Source organism: Hyperolius riggenbachi, chromosome 2 (assembly GCF_040937935.1).
Source record: "Hyperolius riggenbachi isolate aHypRig1 chromosome 2, aHypRig1.pri, whole genome shotgun sequence".
Classification (NCBI taxonomy): domain Eukaryota; kingdom Metazoa; phylum Chordata; class Amphibia; order Anura; family Hyperoliidae; genus Hyperolius; species Hyperolius riggenbachi.
Genome location: NC_090647.1, coordinates 328,510,228 through 328,530,887, shown reverse-complemented (window position 1 = coordinate 328,530,887; position 20,660 = coordinate 328,510,228). Strand labels below are relative to the sequence as shown.

The 20,660-nt window shown below is 48.0% G+C and overlaps 1 protein-coding gene and 1 long non-coding RNA gene across 10 annotated transcripts in view; one reads left to right on the top strand and one right to left on the bottom strand.

Moving 5' to 3' along the window:
* NKAIN1 (sodium/potassium transporting ATPase interacting 1) overlaps positions 1–20,660 on the bottom strand; it is a 90,994-nt gene that overhangs the window by 35,795 nt on the left and 34,539 nt on the right. For 5 of the 6 annotated variants that reach the window (XM_068269306.1, XM_068269308.1, XM_068269309.1 and 2 more), the window contains exons 2-4: positions 20,014–20,151; positions 16,090–16,170; positions 5,056–5,253 (exon numbers count right to left, since the gene is read on the bottom strand). In XM_068269306.1, the coding sequence (XP_068125407.1) occupies positions 5,056–5,253; positions 16,090–16,170; positions 20,014–20,151 (417 nt within the window). Of the gene's footprint in view, positions 1–5,055; positions 5,254–16,089; positions 16,171–16,256; positions 16,328–20,013; positions 20,152–20,660 lie in introns of those variants that run through there. The other variant, XM_068269310.1, reaches the window with a different exon arrangement.
* The window catches only part of LOC137546626 (uncharacterized), a 111,237-nt gene that overhangs the window by 65,992 nt on the left and 24,585 nt on the right, over positions 1–20,660 (top strand). For 3 of the 4 annotated variants that reach the window (XR_011026309.1, XR_011026307.1, XR_011026306.1), the window contains exon 3: positions 17,368–17,481. This is a non-coding gene — a long non-coding RNA (uncharacterized lncRNA). Of the gene's footprint in view, positions 1–17,367; positions 17,482–19,080; positions 19,170–20,660 lie in introns of those variants that run through there. The other variant, XR_011026308.1, reaches the window with a different exon arrangement.

Below are 20,660 nucleotides of genomic sequence, written 5' to 3'. Positions count from 1 at the left end.
ATGACTGTTCAGGGGTATAAGCATCTGCAAATTTTGATGACAGGTGGTCTATGAGGGGGCGAATTTTGTGGAACCGGTCATAAGCAGGGTGGCCTTTTAGATGACAGGTTGTATTAGGCCTGATCTGATGGATAGGAGTGCTAGGGGGGTGACAGGAGGTGATTGATGGGTGTCTCAGGGGGTGGTTAGAGGGGAAAATAGATGCAATCAATGCACTGGGGAGGTGATCGGAAGGGGGTCTGAGGGGGATCTGAGGGTTTGGCCGAGTGATCAGGAGCCCACACGGGGCAAATTGGGGCCTGATCTGATGGGTAGGTGTGCTAGGGGGTGACAGGAGGTGATTGATGGGTGTCTCAAGGTGTGATTAGAGGGGGGAATAGATGCAAGCAATGCACTGGCGAGGTGATCAGGGCTGGGGTCTGAGGGCATTCTGAGGGTGTGGGCGGGTGATTGAGTGCCCTAGGGGCAGATAGGGGTCTAATCTGATAGGTAGCAGTGACAGGGGGTGATTGATGGGTAATTAGTGGGTGTTTAGGGTAGAGAATAGATGGAAACACTGCGCTTGGGTGGTGATCTGATGTCGGATCTGCGGGCGATCTATTGGTGTGGTTGGGTGATCAGTTTGCCCACAAGGGGCAGGTTAGGGGCTGATTGATGGGTGGCAGTGACAGCGGGTGATTGATGGGTGGCAGTGACAGGGGGTGATTGATGGGTGGCAGTGACAGGGGGTGATTGATGGGTGATAGGTGATTGGCAGGTGATTGACAGGTGATCAGTGGGTTATTACAGGGAAGGACAGATGTAAATATTGCACTGGCGAATTTATAAGGGGGGGTCTGAGGGCAATCTGAGCGTGTAGGCGGGTGATTGGGTGCCCGCAAGGGGCAGATTAGGGTCTGATCTGATGGGTAACAGTGACAGGTGGTGATACGGGGTGATTGATGGGTAATTAGTGGGTGTTTAGAGGAGAGAATAGATGTAAACGCTGCGCTTGGGTGGTGATCTGATGTCGGATCTGCGGGCGATCTATTTGTGTGGGTGGGTGATCAGATTGCCCGCAAGGGGCAGGTTAGGGGCTGATTGTTGGGTGGCAGTGACAGGGGGTGATTGATGGGTGATAGGTGATTGGCAGGTTATTGACAGGTGATCAGTGGGTTATTACAGGGAAGGACAGATGTAATTAATGCACTGGCGAATTGATAAGGGGGGGGGGGGGTCTGAGGGCAATCTGAGCGTGTGGGCGGGTGATTGGGTGCCCGCAAGGGGCAGATTAGGGTCTGATCTGATAGGTAACAGTGACAGGGGGTGATTGATGGGTGATTGATGGGTAATTAGTGGGTGTTTAGAGAAGATAACAGATGTAAACGATACATTTGGGAGGTAATCTGACGGCGGGTTTGCGGGCGATCTAATGGTGTGGGTGGGTGATCAGATTGCCCGCAAGGGGCAGGTTAGGGGCTGATTGATGGGTGGCAGTGACAGGGGGTGACAGGGGGTGATTGATGGGTGATAGGTGATTGGCAGGTGATTGACAGGTGATCAGTGGGTTATTACAGGGAAGAACAGATGTAATTAATGCACTGGTGAATTGATAAGGGGGGGTCAGAGGGCAATCTGAGCGTGTGGGCGGGTGATTGGGTGCCCGCAAGGGGCAGATTAGGGTCTGATCTGATAGGTAAAAGTGACAGGTGGTGATAGGGGGTGATTGATGGGTAATTAGTGGGTGTTTAGAGGAGAGAATAGATGTAAACAATGGATTTGGGAGGTGATCTGATGTCGGATCTGCGGGCGATCTATTGGTGTGGGGGGGTGATCAGATTGCCCGCAAGGGGCAGGTTAGGGGCTGATTGATGGGTGGCAGTGACAGGGGGTGATTGATGGGTGATTGACAGGTGATTGACAGGTGATTGACAGGTGATTGACAGGTGATCAGGGGGATAGATGCATACAGTAAACAGGGGGGGGGTGGTCTGGGGGGGGGTCTGGGGAGAATCTGAGGGGTGGGGGGTGATCAGGAGGGGGCAGGGAGCAGGGGGGGGGATAAAAAAAAATAGCGTTGACAGATAGTGACAGGGAGTGATTGATGGGTGATTAGGGGGGTGATTGGGTGCAAACAGGGGTCTGGGGGGTGGGCAGGGGGGGGTCTGATGGGTGCTGTGGGCGATCTGGGGCAGGGGGGGTAAAAAATCAGTGTGCTTGGTGCAGACTAGGGTGGCTGCAGCCTGCCCTGGTGGTCCCTCGGACACTGGGACCACCAGGGCAGGAGGCAGCCTGTATAATACACTTTGTAAACATTACAAAGTGTATTATACACTTTGTATGCGGCGATCGTCGGGTTAACATCCCGCCGGCGCTTCCGTATGGCCGGCGGGATGTTGCGGCGGGTGAGCGGCGCCAGGCGGAGGCGGAGGATCGCGTCACGGATGACGCGATCGCTCCGCCCATGCCCCTACAAGGACCACCGCCATTTGTCAATACGGCGGTCCTTGCGGGGTGCACTTCCCGGCCGCCAATTGTACATACGGCGGTCGGGAAGTGGTTAAGAGAGTCTGAAGCCTCCAAAAAAATAGTTTTTACTTTACAGTCCTCTTTAGCATTAATGCCATAGATGAAACTTTACATCCCTGCGGCTGAACACTCAATTAATTAAGTTCATGTAAATTTGACTCCACCCACATTATGGTGTGGGGCCACACCCATTTTCCAGCTGGAGTGCCCAAAAGTCCCCTGGATCTCTTGGGATCCTAGCAACGCCCCAGGTGAGAGTTACTGCAATTCTGACTGTAGAGAAACTATTATTTAATTAATTAACGTGGTATCCTGTGTTTTTTCCTAGGAGATAATTTTTCATCTTCTCATTAACAACTCTACGGCCGCGTAACACAGATCGGCGCCTCAGAGTGGCTCCCCCAGGACCGATTAATGCCAAAAGGCGTCAAGTCCTACGGGAGGAGATTAGCTTGGATCGCACATCCCCGCTTGAGTGACGGAGCAGAGGTCTGTAAATAGTCTGCCGGGGGCTATCATTGCCAGCAGACTGTTAGACGGCCACACCGCCATTTATTTGCATTGTACAATAGATTGCAGCACTGTACCGGGGACAGCCCTGTCACTTGGCTGTCCCCTGGAGCGGCTCGCCCCGTGATCCCCTCTCATAGGCTAATGCCTAAGAGTGAGGATCGCTCTGATTGGTCCTCGGGGGGAGAAAAAAAAATAGACATTTTTATTTACAAATTAAATTAATAATAATAAAAAAAAAGCTGCAGCAGCGTTCAGAGCCCACCAACAGAAAGCTCTGTTGGTGGGCAGAAAAGGGTGGGGAGATTAATTTGTGTGCTAAGTTGTATGGCTCTGGAGCGAGCTGCTAAAGCTGCAGAGCACTGAATTGTAAGAAATAGCCGGGTCACTAGGGGGGTGTAAGCCTGTGGTCCTTAAAGAGAATCTGTATTGTTAAAATCACACAAAAGTAAACATACCAGTGTGTTAGGGGACATCTCCTATTACACTCTGTCACAATTTCGCCGCTCCCCGCCGCATTAAAAGTAGTCAAAAACAGTTTTTAAAAGTTTGTTTGTAAACAAACAAAATGGCCACCAAAACAGGAAGTAGGTTGATGTACAGTATGTCCACACATAGAAAATACATCCATACGCACAATCAGGCTGTATACAGCATTCCTTTTGAATCTCAAGAGATAATTTGTGTGTTTCTTTCCCCCTGCAGCTCACTGAAGAGTTACAAGCTGATTGTTTGTTTCTTCTTGCAGACAGCTCTGCCTGGTTGTCTGTAATTCTGCAGTATGTGACTCATCAGTATGTGAACAGAGGATTTATCCAGCTTGTAAAAGATAAGAGAGCAGAGAAAAGCTGGCTAATGTAAATAACACACACACACACACACACACACACACACACACACACACACACACACACAGGGGAGTGTGCATAGAGGGGGCCTGCAGTGGGGGCATGCATAGTAGATCACACTGAAGAGTTGGCAGCCTTCCAGACACAGGAGGACAAGTCCGACAGGGGAAAGATAAGCTGATTTATTTCAGAGATGGTGATACTAGAAAGTGCTGCAGTAAGCCAGAGCACATTATAATAGGTTTAGGAACCTGTAGGATGGTAGAAAACACAATGACATTTTTGTTACAGAGTCCCTTTAAGTGGCTGGCTTTACACTATAGCAGTGTGGTGATCGTATGGCAAGGGAGCTTGCCGCCTATGCACAAATACTTCATATGATGCTGCGCCATGGTGCAGCAACAGGGTTATATGCATAGGCCCACTACCTGCTCAGTGACATATTCCCTGCTGGACAGGTAGTACGTCACTGGGATTCCCTTCAGACCGCTCATGTGCGCCGCGCCAGACCGCGATCTGCCATTTACACTGCCTGAGTCGCCCATTGATTTGCATTATTGCTTGATCCGTGCAGTAAGCATGGTTCATGCAGTAACGCACTGCAGACTTTGCAACGGCATTGCATCAAAAGGAACTCTTCTACCGCAAAGCAACGTGTAAATATGAAAGTCTCCATAGACAACTTAAGTGAGAGGGATATGGGGGCTGCCATATTTATTTCCTTTTAAACAATACCAGTTGTCTGATCCTACTAGTACTGTATGCACCAGTACTATCTGCTCTGAATCACATACACGCCTGAAACAAGCATGCGGCAAATGCAGTTAAACTTCATCTGATCTGCCGGCTTGTTCAGGGTCTATGGCTAAAAGTATAAGCAAAAGATCAGCAGGACCGCCAGGAAATTTGTTTAAAAGGAAATACATTTGGCAGCCTCCATATCTCTCTCACTTCAGGTATCCTTTAAATAGGATTGGAACTCTACATACACATACCCTTAATATAATGTTTAAAATTCCGGTTAGGGTTCATTTTTTAAAATATTTTTTTAGTACAAAAGTGAAAAGTATTCCCTGGCCCACAACCAGGTGACGACTTTGGAGACACCAGCAATGCGCCTTTAAACCTACGGCATGACAAACATTAGAAAGCTATCTTTTTTTAGGATCTCAGTCTCTCACATACTCACCGCTAGAAAAATCTGTAATGCACTGCTCAGAGCCTCAATGTAAGGATAGTCAAGAAGGCACCCAGTCACTGTCACCATATGATGATCAGCCAATGATATAGGAGCTGTGCGTACAGGCGTTACCAGGCAGCCTGGTCCATTTTCCATCCACCATGATCGATGCAAAGAGGTGTTAAAGTTCATTATCAGATCTCTGTGCTGTGGACATAATAATTACAAGAATTACTGAAGGTTCATGCATATGGAAAGGAGCTAGCATGCAGTGTTCTGCATAATGGTGTCTGATGCTTACTATGGGCTGGTGCACACCGAGCGGCTTTTTGGGCGTTTTCAGATCCGCTTGCGGCTGCGGATCTGCTTGGTCAATGTATCTCAATGGGGTGGTGCACACCAGAGCGGCAGGCGTTTTGCAGAAACGAAAAATGCCTGGGTGAGGCATTTTTTGGATTTCGGATGCGTTTCTGCCTCAATGTTAAGTATAGGAAAAACGCAAACCGCTCTGAAAAACGGCACTTCAGAGCGGTTTTGCAGGCGTTTTTGTTACAGAAGCTGTTCAGTAACAGCTTTACTGTAACAATATTTGAAATCTACTATACTGAAAACCGCAGCAGCAATCCGCAACTAGAGTTGGGCCGAACCTCCGATTTTCGGTTCGCGAACCGGGTTCGCGAACTTTCGCGAAAGGTTCGGTTCGCGTTAAAGTTCGCGAACCGCAATAGACTTCAATGGGGATGCGAACTTTGAAAAAAAAAATTAATTATGCTGGCCACAAAAGTGATGGAAAAGATGTTTCAAGGGGTCTAACACCTGGAGGGGGGGATGGCGGAGTGGGATACATGCCAAAAGTCCCCGGGAAAAATCTGGATTTGACGCAAAGCAGCGTTTTAAGGGCAGAAATCACATTGAATGTTAAATGACAGGCCTAAAGTGCTTTCAAACATCTTGCATGTGTATACATCAATCAGGTAGTGTAATTAAGGTACTGCTTCACACTGACGCACCAAACTCATCGTGTAACGCACCGCAAACAGCTGTTTGTGTAGTGACGGCCGTGCTGGACTGGTGCGCACCATGGCGAGAGTGCAGGTTTTGGTGGCTTTACAGCCCATATGGTCAGTCACCTGGCTGATGTAGCTGAATGACAGAACAGTGACTGTCCAGCTGATCAAATTTGGTCTGACCACAATGAGGCAACGACCTTATTATCGTGGGTGTGCCCCCCGAGACACTCATCTAGGCGCCGGTCATTGCTCCATTGTGATACGCAAGCCCCTTCACCACGGCAAGGTAATGATCACGAAGGGGAATGGGCGCATGTTCATGCCTTTTCTTTTGTTGTTGCAGCTGCCCGCAGTGCAGCCAGAAAAATTAGGCAGTCATGTACACGCACCCGAAAAATTATTACAGCGGCCGCTGCTAGCAGCGGCCTAAAAAATTCAGCAATCCGCCTGGAGTCCCGGACCCTGTTGGTGGTGGCGGAGAAGGTAGTGAAGCGGCCTGCAGGCAGACATGCTGTGTGGAGGGACTGGGAGCGACTTAGTCTTCTTGGGGCAGGCCAGGCAGCCAGTCACACGGCGTGCAGGCAGAGATGCTGTATGTGCGGGGACTGACTTAGTCTTGGGGCGGGCAGCAGCCCTCCGGGATCCATGCCTCATTCATTTTTATAAAGGTGAGGTACTTAACACTTTTGTGACTTAGGCGACTTCTCTTCTCTGTGACAATGCCTCCAGCTGCGCTGAAGGTCCTTTCTGAGAGGACGCTTGCGGCAGGGCAGGAGAGAAGTTGGATGGCAAATTGGGACAGCTCTGGCCACAGGTCAAGCCTGCGCACCCAGTAGTTCAAGGGTTCCTCATCGCTGTTCACAGCAGTGTCTACATCCACACTTAAGGCCAGGTAGTCGGCTACCTGCCGTTCCAGGCGTTGGTGGAGGGTGGATCCGGAAGGGCTACGGCGAGGCGTTGGACTAAAGAACGTCCGCATGTCCGACATCACCATGAGATCGCTGGAGCGTCCTGTCTTTGACTGCGTGGACACGGGAGGAGGATTAGTGGCAGTGGTACCTTGCTGGCGTTGTGCCGTCACATCACCCTTAAAGGCATTGTAAAGCATAGTTGACAGCTGGTTCTGCATGTGCTGCATCCTTTCCACCTTCCGGTGAGTTGGTAACAGGTCCGCCACTTTGTGCCTGTACCGAGGGTCTAGTAGTGTGGCCACCCAGTACAGCTCATTCCCCTTGAGGTTTTTTATACGGGGGTCCCTCAACAGGCAGGACAGCATAAAAGACGACATCTGCACAAAGTCGGATCCAGTACCCTCCATCTCCTCTTGCTCTTCCTCAGTGACGTCAGGTAAGTCAACCTCCTCCCCCCAGCCGCGAACAATACCACGGGAAGGTTGCGCAGCACAAGCCCCCTGCGACGCCTGCTGCGGTTGTTCTCCTGCCGCTGTCCCCTCCTCCTCCTCCTCCTCCCCCAAAGAAACACCTTGCTCATCATCCTCTGAGTCTGACTCATCTTCTGCACATGACCTCTCTTCTTCCTCCTCCTCCCCCCTCTGTGCTGCTGCAGGTGTTGAGGAAACAGCTGGGTCTGATGAAAATTGGTCCCATGCCTGTTCCTGCCGTAACGGTTCCTGGTCACGCTCATTCGCAGCTTCATCCGCCACTCTACGCACAGCACGCTCCAAGAAGTACGCGTAGGGAATTAAGTCGCTGATGGTGCCCTCACTGCGGCTCACCAGGTTGGTCACCTCCTCAAACGGCCGCATGAGCCTGCATGCATTTTTCATCATTGTCCAGTTGTCGGGCCAGAACATCCCCATCTTCCCAGACTGTTTCGTTCTACTCCAGTTGTAGAGGTACTGGGTGACGGCTTTCTTCTGTTCTAGCAGGCGGGAGAACATGAGGAGGGTCGAGTTCCAGCGAGTGGGGCTATCGCAAATGAGGCGTCTCACCGGCATGTTGTTTTTACGCTGAATTTCTGCAAATCGTGCCATGGCTGTGTAAGAGCGCCTCAAATGCCCACAGAACTTCCTGGCCTGCTTCAGGACATCCGCTAAGCCAGGGTACTTTGCCACAAATCTTTGAACCACCAGATTCATGACATGTGCCATGCAGGGTATGTGTGTCAGCTTCCCCATATGCAAAGCGGCAAGCAGATTGCTGCCGTTGTCGCACACCACGTTGCCTATCTCCAGGTGGTGCGGGGTCAGCCACTCATCCACCTGTTTCTTAAGAGCAGCCAGGAGAGCTGCTCCAGTGTGACTCTCCGCTTTGAGACAAGCCATGTCTAAGATGGCGTGACACCGTCGTACCTGGCATGCAGCATAGGCCCTGCGGAGCTGGGGCTGTGTAGCTGGAGAGGAGAACTGCCACTCAGCCAAGGAGGAGGAGGAGGACAGCGAAGAGCATGTAGCAGGAGGAGAGGAGGTGGCAGGAGGCCTGCCTGCAAGCCGTGGAGGTGTCACAATTTGGTCCGCCGCTTTCTGCTTGCCATCGTTCACCACCAGGTTCACCCAATGGGCTGTGTAGGTAATGTAGCGGCCCTGCCCGTGCTTGGCAGACCAGGCATCCGTGGTCAGGTGTACCCTTGACCCAACGCTCTTCGCAAGAGATGACACCACTTGCCTCTCAACTTCACGGTGCAGTTGGGGTATGGCCTTTCTGGAAAAATAAGTGCGGCCTGGCATCTTCCACTGCGGTGTTCCGATGGCCACAAATTTACGGAAGGCCTCAGAGTCCACCAGCCGGTATGGTAACAGCTGGCGAGCTAACAGTTCCGCCACGCCAGCTGTCAGACGCCGGGCAAGGGGGTGACTGGCCAAAAGTGGCTTCTTCCGCTCAAACATTTCCTTCACGGACACCTGACTGCTGCTGTGGGCAGAGGAGCAGGAACCGCTCAAGGGCAGAGGCGGAGTGGAGGAGGGTGCCTGTGAAGGTGCAAGGGAGAGAGCGGCATAAGCAGATGATGCACCTGAAGGAGGAAGAGGAGAAGGAGGGTGACTTTGCTTTTGTGTGCTGCTGCTGCTTTTGCTCAGGTGGCCATCCCATTGCTGTTTGTGCCTTTTCTCCAGGTGCCTTCGTAAGGCACTTGTCCCTACGTGAGTGTTGGCCTTTCCACGGCTCAATTTTTGTTGGCAGAGCGAACAGATGGCTTTGGTCCGATCTGAGGCACACACATTAAAAAATTTCCACACCGCTGAGCCACCCTGGGATGTGGGCACTATGGGGACCTCAGCAGCTGATGCTGAAGGGCAAGTTGGCTGGCTGTACATAGGTGGCGAATCTGGCGATACATGGTGCCGGACTCTGCCACCAGCTGTTTCTGACGAAGAGCTGCCCCAGCTTCTTTCAGCAACTTCTATCCTCCTACTACTCTCTGACTCCCCCTCTGAACTGTCCCCCTCTTCATCTCCTCTATTGGGAACATACAGAGGATCCCTATCATCGTCATCATCGTAATCATCCTGCCCAGCTTCGCTTGCCTCAGAAAAATCCAAATGTGTAGGTCCTTCATCCTCCTTACACGTTACATCCATAGTGTTGTCGCGTAACGCAGACATATGAGCTGGTGAAAATTCATCTGGCTGTAACAATGGCTGTGCATCAGTGATTTCACCACCACTAAATAATTCTTGCGAAGTGTCAAATGCAGCGGAAGTGGTGCTAGTAGTAGCGCTGGTGGCTGAGCAAGATGAGGTGTTCTGTGTCGCTAAATACTCAACCACGTCCTGACAATCTTGGGAGGTGATGGGACGTGCCTTCTTCCGAGCACTGTACTGTGGGCCAGGTCCACACGAAATTACATTTACACGACCTCGCGCAGACCTGCCGGGTGGCCTTCCTCTGCCTCTGCCACTACCTCTTCCTCTTCCTCTACCTGTTTTGTCCATATCGGGTATGCACGGAGTGGTATATCACACTGCGTGCACTCACGTAGGTAGGTGGGTTCACTTAACTGCACAGGTATGCGCACTGATGCGGTGGGTTCACTGAACAGTACAGGTATACAGTGGCGGGTTCACTGAACACAACAGGTATGCAGTGGCGTGTTCACTAAACAGGTATACAGTGGCAGGTCCACTGAACAGAACAGGTATACAGTGGCAGGTCCACTGAACAGAACAGGTATACAGTGGCGGGTCCACTGAACAGAACAGGTATACAGTGGCGGGTTCACAGAACAGGTATGCAGTGGCAGGTTCACTGAACACAACAGGTATGCAGTGGCGTGTTCACTAAACAGGTATACAGTGGCAGGTCCACTGAACAGAACAGGTATACAGTGGCGGGTTCACAGAACAGGTATACAGTGGCGGGTCCACTGAACAGAACAGGTATACAGTGGCGGGTTCACAGAACAGGTATGCAGTGGCAGGTTCACTGAACACAACAGGTATGCAGTGGCGTGTTCACTAAACAGGTATACAGTGGCAGGTCCACTGAACAGAACAGGTATACAGTGGCGGGTTCACAGAACAGGTATACAGTGGCGGGTCCACTGAACAGAACAGGTATACAGTGGCGGGTTCACAGAACAGGTATACAGTGGCGGGTCCACTGAACAGAACAGGTATACAGTGGCGGGTTCACAGAACAGGTATACAGTGGCAGGATCACTGAACAGGTATGCAGTGGCAGGATCACAGTACAGGTATGCAGTGGGCTGAGGGCTCACTGAACAGAACAGGTATGCTGTGGCAGGATCACTGAACAGCTATGCAGTGGCAGGATCACAGTACAGGTATGCAGTGGGCTGAGGGCTCACTGAACAGAACAGGTATGCTGTGGCAGGATCACTGAACAGGTATGCAGTGGCAGGATCACAGTACAGGTATGCAGTGGGCTGGGGGCTCACTGAACAGAACAGGTATGCTGTGGCAGGATCACTGAACAGCTATGCAGTGGCAGGATCACAGTACAGGTATGCAGTGGGCTGAGGGCTCACTGAACAGAACAGGTATGCTGTGGCAGGATCACTGAACAGCTATGCAGTGGCAGGATCACAGTACAGGTATGCAGTGGGCTGAGGGCTCACTGAACAGAACAGGTATGCTGTGGCAGGATCACTGAACAGGTATGCAGTGGCAGTATCACAGTACAGGTATGCAGTGGGCTGAGGGCTCACTGAACAGAACAGGTATGCTGTGGCAGGATCACTGAACAGGTATGCAGTGGCAGGATCACAGTACAGGTATGCAGTGGGCTGAGGGCTCACTGAACAGAACAGGTATGCTGTGGCAGGATCACTGAACAGCTATGCAGTGGCAGGATCACAGTACAGGTATGCAGTGGGCTGAGGGCTCACTGAACAGAACAGGTATGCTGTGGCAGGATCACTGAACAGGTATGCAGTGGCAGGATCACAGTACAGGTATGCAGTGGGCTGAGAGCTCACTGAACAGAACAGGTATGCTGTGGCAGGATCACTGAACAGGTATGCAGTGGCAGGATCACAGTACAGGTATGCAGTGGGCTGAGGGCTCACTGAACAGAACAGGTATGCTGTGGCAGGATCACTGAACAGCTATGCAGTGGCAGGATCACAGTACAGGTATGCAGTGGGCTGAGGGCTCACTGAACAGAACAGGTATGCTGTGGCAGGATCACTGAACAGCTATGCAGTGGCAGGATCACAGTACAGGTATGCAGTGGGCTGAGGGCTCACTGAACAGAACAGGTATGCTGTGGCAGGATCACTGAACAGGTATGCAGTGGCAGGATCACAGTACAGGTATGCAGTGGGCTGAGGGCTCACTGAACAGAACAGGTATGCTGTGGCAGGATCACTGAACAGGTATGCAGTGGCAGGATCACAGTACAGGTATGCAGTGGGCTGGGGGCTCACTGAACAGAACAGGTATGCTGTGGCAGGATCACTGAACAGCTATGCAGTGGCAGGATCACAGTACAGGTATGCAGTGGGCTGAGGGCTCACTGAACAGAACAGGTATGCTGTGGCAGGATCACTGAACAGCTATGCAGTGGCAGGATCACAGTACAGGTATGCAGTGGGCTGAGGGCTCACTGAACAGAACAGGTATGCTGTGGCAGGATCACTGAACAGGTATGCAGTGGCAGTATCACAGTACAGGTATGCAGTGGGCTGAGGGCTCACTGAACAGAACAGGTATGCTGTGGCAGGATCACTGAACAGGTATGCAGTGGCAGGATCACAGTACAGGTATGCAGTGGGCTGAGGGCTCACTGAACAGAACAGGTATGCTGTGGCAGGATCACTGAACAGCTATGCAGTGGCAGGATCACAGTACAGGTATGCAGTGGGCTGAGGGCTCACTGAACAGAACAGGTATGCTGTGGCAGGATCACTGAACAGGTATGCAGTGGCAGGATCACAGTACAGGTATGCAGTGGGCTGAGAGCTCACTGAACAGAACAGGTATGCTGTGGCAGGATCACTGAACAGGTATGCAGTGGCAGGATCACAGTACAGGTATGCAGTGGGCTGAGGGCTCACTGAACAGAACAGGTATGCTGTGGCAGGATCACTGAACAGCTATGCAGTGGCAGGATCACAGTACAGGTATGCAGTGGGCTGAGGGCTCACTGAACAGAACAGGTATGCTGTGGCAGGATCACTGAACAGCTATGCAGTGGCAGGATCACAGTACAGGTATGCAGTGGGCTGAGGGCTCACTGAACAGAACAGGTATGCAGCCAGGAAGAAGTTAAGCCTAACTAATCTTTCCCTGAGAGACAGTCTGCAGCAGCTCGCCCTACTCTGACTAATGCAGGCACACGAGTGGCCGTAATGGCCGCCGCTGCCTGCCTTATATAAGGGGGGGTGGGGCTCCAGGGGCTAGTGTAGCCTAATTGGCTACACTGGGCCTGCTGACTGTGATGTAGAGGGTCAAAGTTGACCCTCAGGTGCATTATGGGGCGAACCGAACTTCTTCCGCAAAAGGTTCGCGTGCGGTACCCGCACGCGAACCACCTAAGTTCGCGCGAACCCCGTTCGCCGGCGAACCGTTCGGCCCAACTCTATCCGCAACACGCTAGCAAAACGCCATAGAAAAATAAAAAAAAGCGTTTAAAAATCTGCTAGCATTTTGCGGATCTGCTAGCGGGTTTTGGTGTGCACCAGCCCATAAGCCACAGTGAGGTTTTTTCAGGCAGGAAATGTTTTATTTTTTGAAGCACCACATGCTGGTTTAAAAAACATTATTAATCATAATGTACAATAATTATAATATGATTAAAAATAGCTTAAATAAAAGGTAACAGAAAAAACGGCAATCCCTTGCAGGAGTTCTAATTACACTCTAACATAAAACATGTACATACAAGCATTAAACATTGTATGCTAGAAAAAAATGCTTTAAAGAAATAAAACAAATAACAAAAAAACAAAACAAAAAAAACATTAAGGACTAGTGTAGTCAACAGTGTCTTTCTAGTACTTTGGATCATACATCAGTCTTACAGCACAATCAATGCTATTGCCAACAAAAGGTATGACTTAAACACTAAACAATAGTAATTGATGTAAAATATTTGTCTGCTCTCCAATGATAAAATACACATGTGGTGCTATTTAAGGTGCCAGTTAAGCATAATTTCATAAGGCACAACAATCTGCAATTATACTGGGCAAAGGACCCTGTTGCTGTCCACATATAAATGCCTGGCCACATTTCCTGACTGTTTTGTACAATGAGAGTGCATGGTGTCCCCCCACTCATTCATTAGTCACTCCGCATCATGTGATGTAACATATCACATAATACACACTGACTAATAACAGACAGCAGCCGTTATAGCCCACTTACTAATAATAGATAACAGCAGCAATAGCAGAAACACATTACTGTTTATCACAACCATGAATTTTTCAAAGAGGAAATTTTGATCTTGTGTGTGCGAATCAAAGTCTCCATTGTGAAAGACTGCAATATGCAGTCTGTTTTGTACACATTATTTTTTTCCGTTAATTTCATTAATGTAGACTACAAAGCTTTTAACAAAAGATGCTTTCAACTCATAGTTTCCAATTTTTCTCTTTCCTCCTAAGCTTTCCCTCTTTTGGGTTTTATGTTTAAACTTGTATAAACAAAGTTTAGCATGATATGAACTTTGTTAAGGAAATAGCATAGCCCCACCAGGAAAGAGAGTGTTGAAAAACATATCAACATAACTCCCTCTTGGGAATCTCTATGTATTACAAACATTTCAGCAAACATTATTACAAGAATCCCACCTCTTGGATTTGCTCTCTGTGTTAGCTGAGAGCACAGGTGCACTGACAGGGAACTGAATTGGGTGTCACTGTACATGGGCTCCAAACAGTGGCGTAGCTAAGGAGCTCTGGGGCCCGATGCAAGTTTTACAATGGGGCTCCCAAAGCACTCTATACATAACAACTTGATACGGCGCACCAAAACCTTCTAATGGCAACTACAGTGTCATTCTGGGCATACATGGTGCAATTCTGCGCCGGAATCGAGCCGCTGGCTCAATGCCGGCGTGTCCCCGCTTGTCCGCGCAGGCGCGTGGATCAATTCCCGCTCGTCCCCGCAGGCAGTTCCTTATCAGCCGCTCGTTTCTTCCATTGTCTGCCAGCGGGGGATCGAGCGCGGAGTCGATCCGCCGCGGTGATCGGACAGGTTGAATATTATCAATCGAGCCATCAGTGGCTCGATTGATAACAACTATCGCGCCGTGTATGCCCAGCATTAGAGGTACAAGAAGGGGATGGGGAACAGTTTGTTAATGATTACCACTATTCAAAGCTTCTATAGAAGTGATTATTATGAGTACAGGACCAATAGAGAGCTAATACTGTAGTTGAGGGAGGGCCCTTCGCAGCCCCTCTGGCCCAAGGGCCCAGATGCGGTCGCAACCTCTGCAACCCCTATTGCTACGCCCCTGGCTCCAAACAGTCATTTGGCATTCTAATGTGCCTCTAAGGCCTCTTTCACAGTGGGATGTTAAAGTTGCATGTTATAAAATATTATAACGCAGAGTAACGCACAGCAATGCAAAGTCTGTGCGGCATTCACAGTGCACACGTTGCGTTAATGTGTAACGTGTAGCGTTATTAGAAAGTGCTGCATGCTGTGCGTTTAGCAATGAATCTGCTGTGTTACTTGTGTTGCACATGCTCAGTAATGTTTTTTTTCTTTTTTAAAATGTTCCGCATGCGTCATTTTCGTTCCATAGTAAATATATTTCTAACATGCGACTTTAACGTCGCACTGTGAAAGTGTATATACGTTGCGTTAGGGCCGCGTTGTGCGACCTTAACGTCGCATTGAAATGCAATGTCCTACTGTGAAAGTAGCCTAAATGTGAATAGTCCTACTTTCATAAATATGGATGCAAGAATGAATAGCTGAAGTGTTTCCTTTCACCAAATAGTGAGCTGCTGTTGCCATGGCTGCACGGAAGCACAATTTAGCATACTTCCAAATTGTTGCAGGCTGCAGACTGAACTGGGAAGGTAATTTGATCCAATCTTGAATTACAGACAGATCTGTGCATTAGTGACATGCACAATATCACTTTTTACCAGATTCGAGTTATGCTTTAGAGGGGTTTTTTTCTTACTAATATATTGGTTTCTGTTAGATCATACAAATTTGGCTCTTACGTGGTTTCCCCACTATGCATTATGTTTGGCCCTCTCTAGACCACCAGGGGAGCTATATTAGAAGTGAAGCCCTAAATCACCAAAGAAAAAATATGGAGGAGGGAGAGGGTAAGCACTAGACACAAGGGAACTGTTTAGGGGAGGGCGAAGGGCCACTAGACACCAGGAAACTGTATGGGGGGGCGTCATTAAACACAAGTTTACTTTGTAAGGGAGGGAGGTGGCCATTAGACATTTGGCCCACGCATTGATCCCAGTGTTCAATTTTGGCCCACTTTGTATTTGAATTTGGCATCCCTGTGTTAGATGAAAGGAAGGGTGCTCCAAGCACAATTGTAATGAATTGCCATTGGTGAACAGTAAAGCTTTGTTGCCTTAAAATGTAAAATGAACAATTTACATTATGCAGAACTGAATTTGATCATACCTGTGACAAATGTCCCACTTCCAGGTAGAAGCATATTATAAAAGCATTCCATGCTACCCATAATGCTAGCCACACTGAATACTGTACAGAGACAAAAAAGATAGAAAGAAGTGATATCTGCATTAAAGACAAAATAAAACACAGCTTGAATACAATAAAACACAGACCTTCTGATATTCTGACATTTTCAAATACTGATGTGAAGCTGAAGGCCATAGCATTCCAACAATATCTACACATGAGCTTATGGAATGGCAGATTTCACTGCCAACAGGCTGCCAATTGCCAGTAAATATGGTAAGAAAATAGCTGCCATGGCAACCAGCATTTAACTGGATATGAAACCGTCTGATTGGTTGATACAGCAATTTAATACTGTAATTACAAATTACATCTGTCAGATTACATTGCCATCATATGACTGCAAGTACCATGGCTTATGGAAGTTTGGCATAGGAGCTGCCTACAATCTAAATCTAGTAGATGCAGATCTGGTAATATATTATTTACTGTTCAATCTAATCTCTACCAGTCATTCTACCACATTAAAATGAATCAGGGGCGTAACAACAGCATCTGCGATGGCGGAGGGGCCCGGGGGCTATGGGGGCCTGCTTCTGCTCCCACCCCCCTTGCAAAGCTTTTAGTGCAGCAGAGCTAACTGTGTATATTTGCCTGATCCTGCAGCCTCACATCTCCTCTTCCTCCTGGCAGCCACTTACTCTGTGCTGCATACATGACTCCCAATCATGTGACTGTCAGTAGAAAGAGGAGACACGATTGGCTGCCAGAAGGAAGAGGAGAAAAAAAGGCAGCAGAATCAGGTAAATATATAGCCACATAGACAGCTCCGCTACGCTAATGCTGGAGGGGGAGGCATCTACATTATTGGCCACTTCTGGGGGTGGGCGGATAATTTTGTTTTGATGAAGGACCCACCCAGGCGTCTCTTGTTACACCCCTGGAATTAATGCAATGCCCAAAAGCCCAACCATTTCTCAAGAAAGCTTTGTAGCCAGATTGGCAAAATGTTACCTCTTTTCATGTCAAACAAGGCTTCTGCAACCAAAAATTCTGTTTTAAAAATATTCAGTCAATATTAGGTTGGCGCCAATATTAGGTGCCTAATAGGGCTTGTAGCCACAAATAAGGCACCTTATTTGTGGCTAAAAGCACTGTTAGGCACTGCTATTTGGCCCGAAGAAGTGGGTATGCACCCACGAAATGCTTTGCCAGTGCAATAAAATTCTATTAATACATGAATTTGTCTTCATTGAGGTCAATACTTCAGGATTGGATTGGACCACAAGAGCCCAGCTGATACTGCCTGTGTGGCTGAGGGGTGGCCTATACCCCTGAGGCATTGTTGGGCCCATCTGGCTGCATCTTTCGGTGAGTCTCTCCATATGAAGGGGGGGAGGGGTGAACATACCCCACCCTTCAGTGGCTTGAAATGAGTGTTATTATTCTGCTATCAACAAAGACTGAACTTTAGAGCGCTAACCTAATATTGACTGAATCTTCTAAGCTATTACACAAGTAGTAAGGAAGCGCTTCACTCAAATTAGTGTGGTTTTTCAGTTTGTAATGTTGAATTTTATGCTGTAATGATATATTGTAATTTACATGGTCCTTGAGCGCTTGTATTATTATTATTATTATTATTTAGTATTTATATAGCGCTGACATATTACGCAGCGCTGTACAGTGTATATATATTGTCACTAACTGTCCCTCAAAGGAGCTCACAATCTAATCCCTACCATTGCCATATGTCTATATTATGTAGTGTAAGTACTGTAGTCTAGGGCCAATTATAGGGGGGGGGCAATTAACTTATCTGTATGTTTTTGGAATGTGGGAGGAAACCGGAGTGCCCCGGAGGAAACCCACGCAGACACGGAGAGAACATACAAACTCTTTGCAGATAGTGCCCTTGCCGGGATTCAAACCAGGGACCCAGCGCTGCAAGGCGAGAGAGCTAACCACTACGCCACTGTGCTGCCCACTTGTACTTTTTTACTGATTGTTTTAAAAATATGGTTATACAGCCCAGCTGAAATTAACATAGTAGGCTCAAATTAACATAGTAGGCTCTGAGGGTGAGGCTGCCACTTTACCCAACATCTGTAAACAATACTAACGTCTCGTACACACGCTTGACTTACGGTAAGTCGGCTGAGGCGGGCAATAACAACCACCTCAGCCGACAAGTATGGCACCTGACAACCCCCAATGCCCAACCCGTGAGCTATTCCCCAGATGGAGCAACGCCAATCCTATTATTCATGCCGCTTCACCGCCCGCCATGTGACGACCCCACCGCACCCCCTCAAACATAGCAACACAGCACGTCATCAGCTAGCTATACAGCTGACACTCGTGTGTGTGTAGCATGGGCCAAAGATGTTGTCGCCCAAGAGGTTCAGCTTCTGAGCCTCGATAGGCAGCATGCTTTGGGCATGTGTACGCAAAAGGCATGTTCAGCGCTCTCTGTGAAGGCTGTATTCCGGAGATTTGGAAGTCAGTGCTGCAGAATCTGTTGAAATTACTCTTGAGGTGTTTAAAAGAAATTTGCCTTCTTAAAACAGAAGGTAGTTACAATTATTCAGGTTGGAGTGAGCTCTGAGACGTCTCCCAGTGCATCACTGCTGAATATGCAAATCATCTCCTGGATGTCCCTAAACACACCTCCTGAGTTCTGGTTCACCATAAGCTTGCTGGGTGCTCTGTAACTCTGAGGTGTATAAAATGTATGTAATTAGCTTCTGTAAGGAGCTTCTTTACTAATTAAAAACAAGCTCTGCTACTTCATTCCTACAGAGGTCTTAAAAACCATTTATGCCTAGAGTTTGGCTGTAATAAGAGTAAATATAGCACACATCACTGAGCTGGTGAAAAATATTACATCAACTTGCTTTGTATTAAAAAGTGATAATATTGTCTAATATTCAACAAAGTAAATAACATTTTGTGTTGTTTTTTTTCTAGGGTGCTTTTGTAGCATGGTTGACACATCTGCTGCAGATATGGCCATTCACCTAATCTACAATAAATTGAAAAATTGCGCCAAAGTCTAATTGATAGATGATAGATCTACAAATACTGATATATTTGCACCAAAGTCCTCAAAAAGTCAATTACAGCAATTCACCCGTTGGGATCGCTGGAGATAGTCCGATGGTCAATTGTATTCAAATATTACTGCTGCGCTCACCACACCTGGAAAACATACATAGGGTGATAGCGTTCAAACTGTCAATATTCTCCAGCACACCACCACAGTGCCTTTGTGAATGGTGAAATGAATGCCGCTTCCCTGTGGCCCACGCCCCTCTCCTTATATACTCACCAGATATGAGCCACCTCAGCTTCCAGGTGGATCTTAAACATTAGTCATATACACTACTTTAGAATCTAGATCCTGCAATAATGAACAATCTCGACACAGGGTAATACTGTTCAGGTATTACAGTAACCAACAATATCCCTCTGTGTTTAAAGTGCTTTCATCCCGTGTATGTGATACTCCCAAACACTGAGCAGATTGAGGTGGGTCATATCTGGTGAGCATATAAGGAGAGGGGGCGTGGGGTCTATAGGAAAGTGGCACTCATTTCACAATTCACAAAGGCACTTTGGTGGTGTGCTGAAGCACATTGACAGTTTGAACGTTATCACCCTATGTGGAGTTCTGTATATGTTTTCCAGGTGGAGTGAGCACAGCAGTAATATTTGAATACATTCACCTAATCTGCCTAATAATTGTTTCCACAATGATTTTGACAAAAAGAAAATGAGACCTTTCCATGCTATGTATTTGGCCTTCCTCGTTCAAAGTAAAAAAAACCTTTATATCCAGCTAAGGAAACAGGATTGTCAGTATTGATCTGCTATTCATATAAAATGCTTGTGTGAACTTACCAGTATCAGGTACTTGGATCTGTAATGCAGAGTGCCAAATATTCCCAAGATGACAGCCATAATGTGCAGGAAGTTGGCTAATATTGGAGCCCACTGGTAGCCGAGGAAGTCAAAGATTTGTCTCTGCAGTGCAGCTGCCTGTTAGAAGATAATACAAAATCCCTAAGGTAAATGGCCAGTGTCTTGGGGCAATAAAGTCATGTCTGCTCCGCTAAAGGGATTATCCCATAAAAAAGCTACGTGGCCTAATGTCATTACAAATGCTAAATAGACATAGCTGAGTGCTCCATAAAGTAGCCCCAAATAATACATTATTTATTAGGTTTATCCATTGTCCCAGTAACATTGGTGTATCAGGGAAAGACAAAGCGACAAAGTCACTATCTATCTATCTATCTATCTATCTATCTATCTATCTATCTATCTATCTTCTAAAAAGAACAAGCAGAAGACGAATATCATACTTGATGCATTGCTCAGCTATGTAACAAAGCAGTTAATCAACAATACTATAGCAGCAGGCACTGGGTAATTAAAAAGCTTTTAACCACAGCGATATACTCGTACAACTTTAATTGGATTATTGAACCGTAAAGCAGTCTGGCACCAGATACCATTTGAAGATATTCTGAGATCACTTCTCTTAC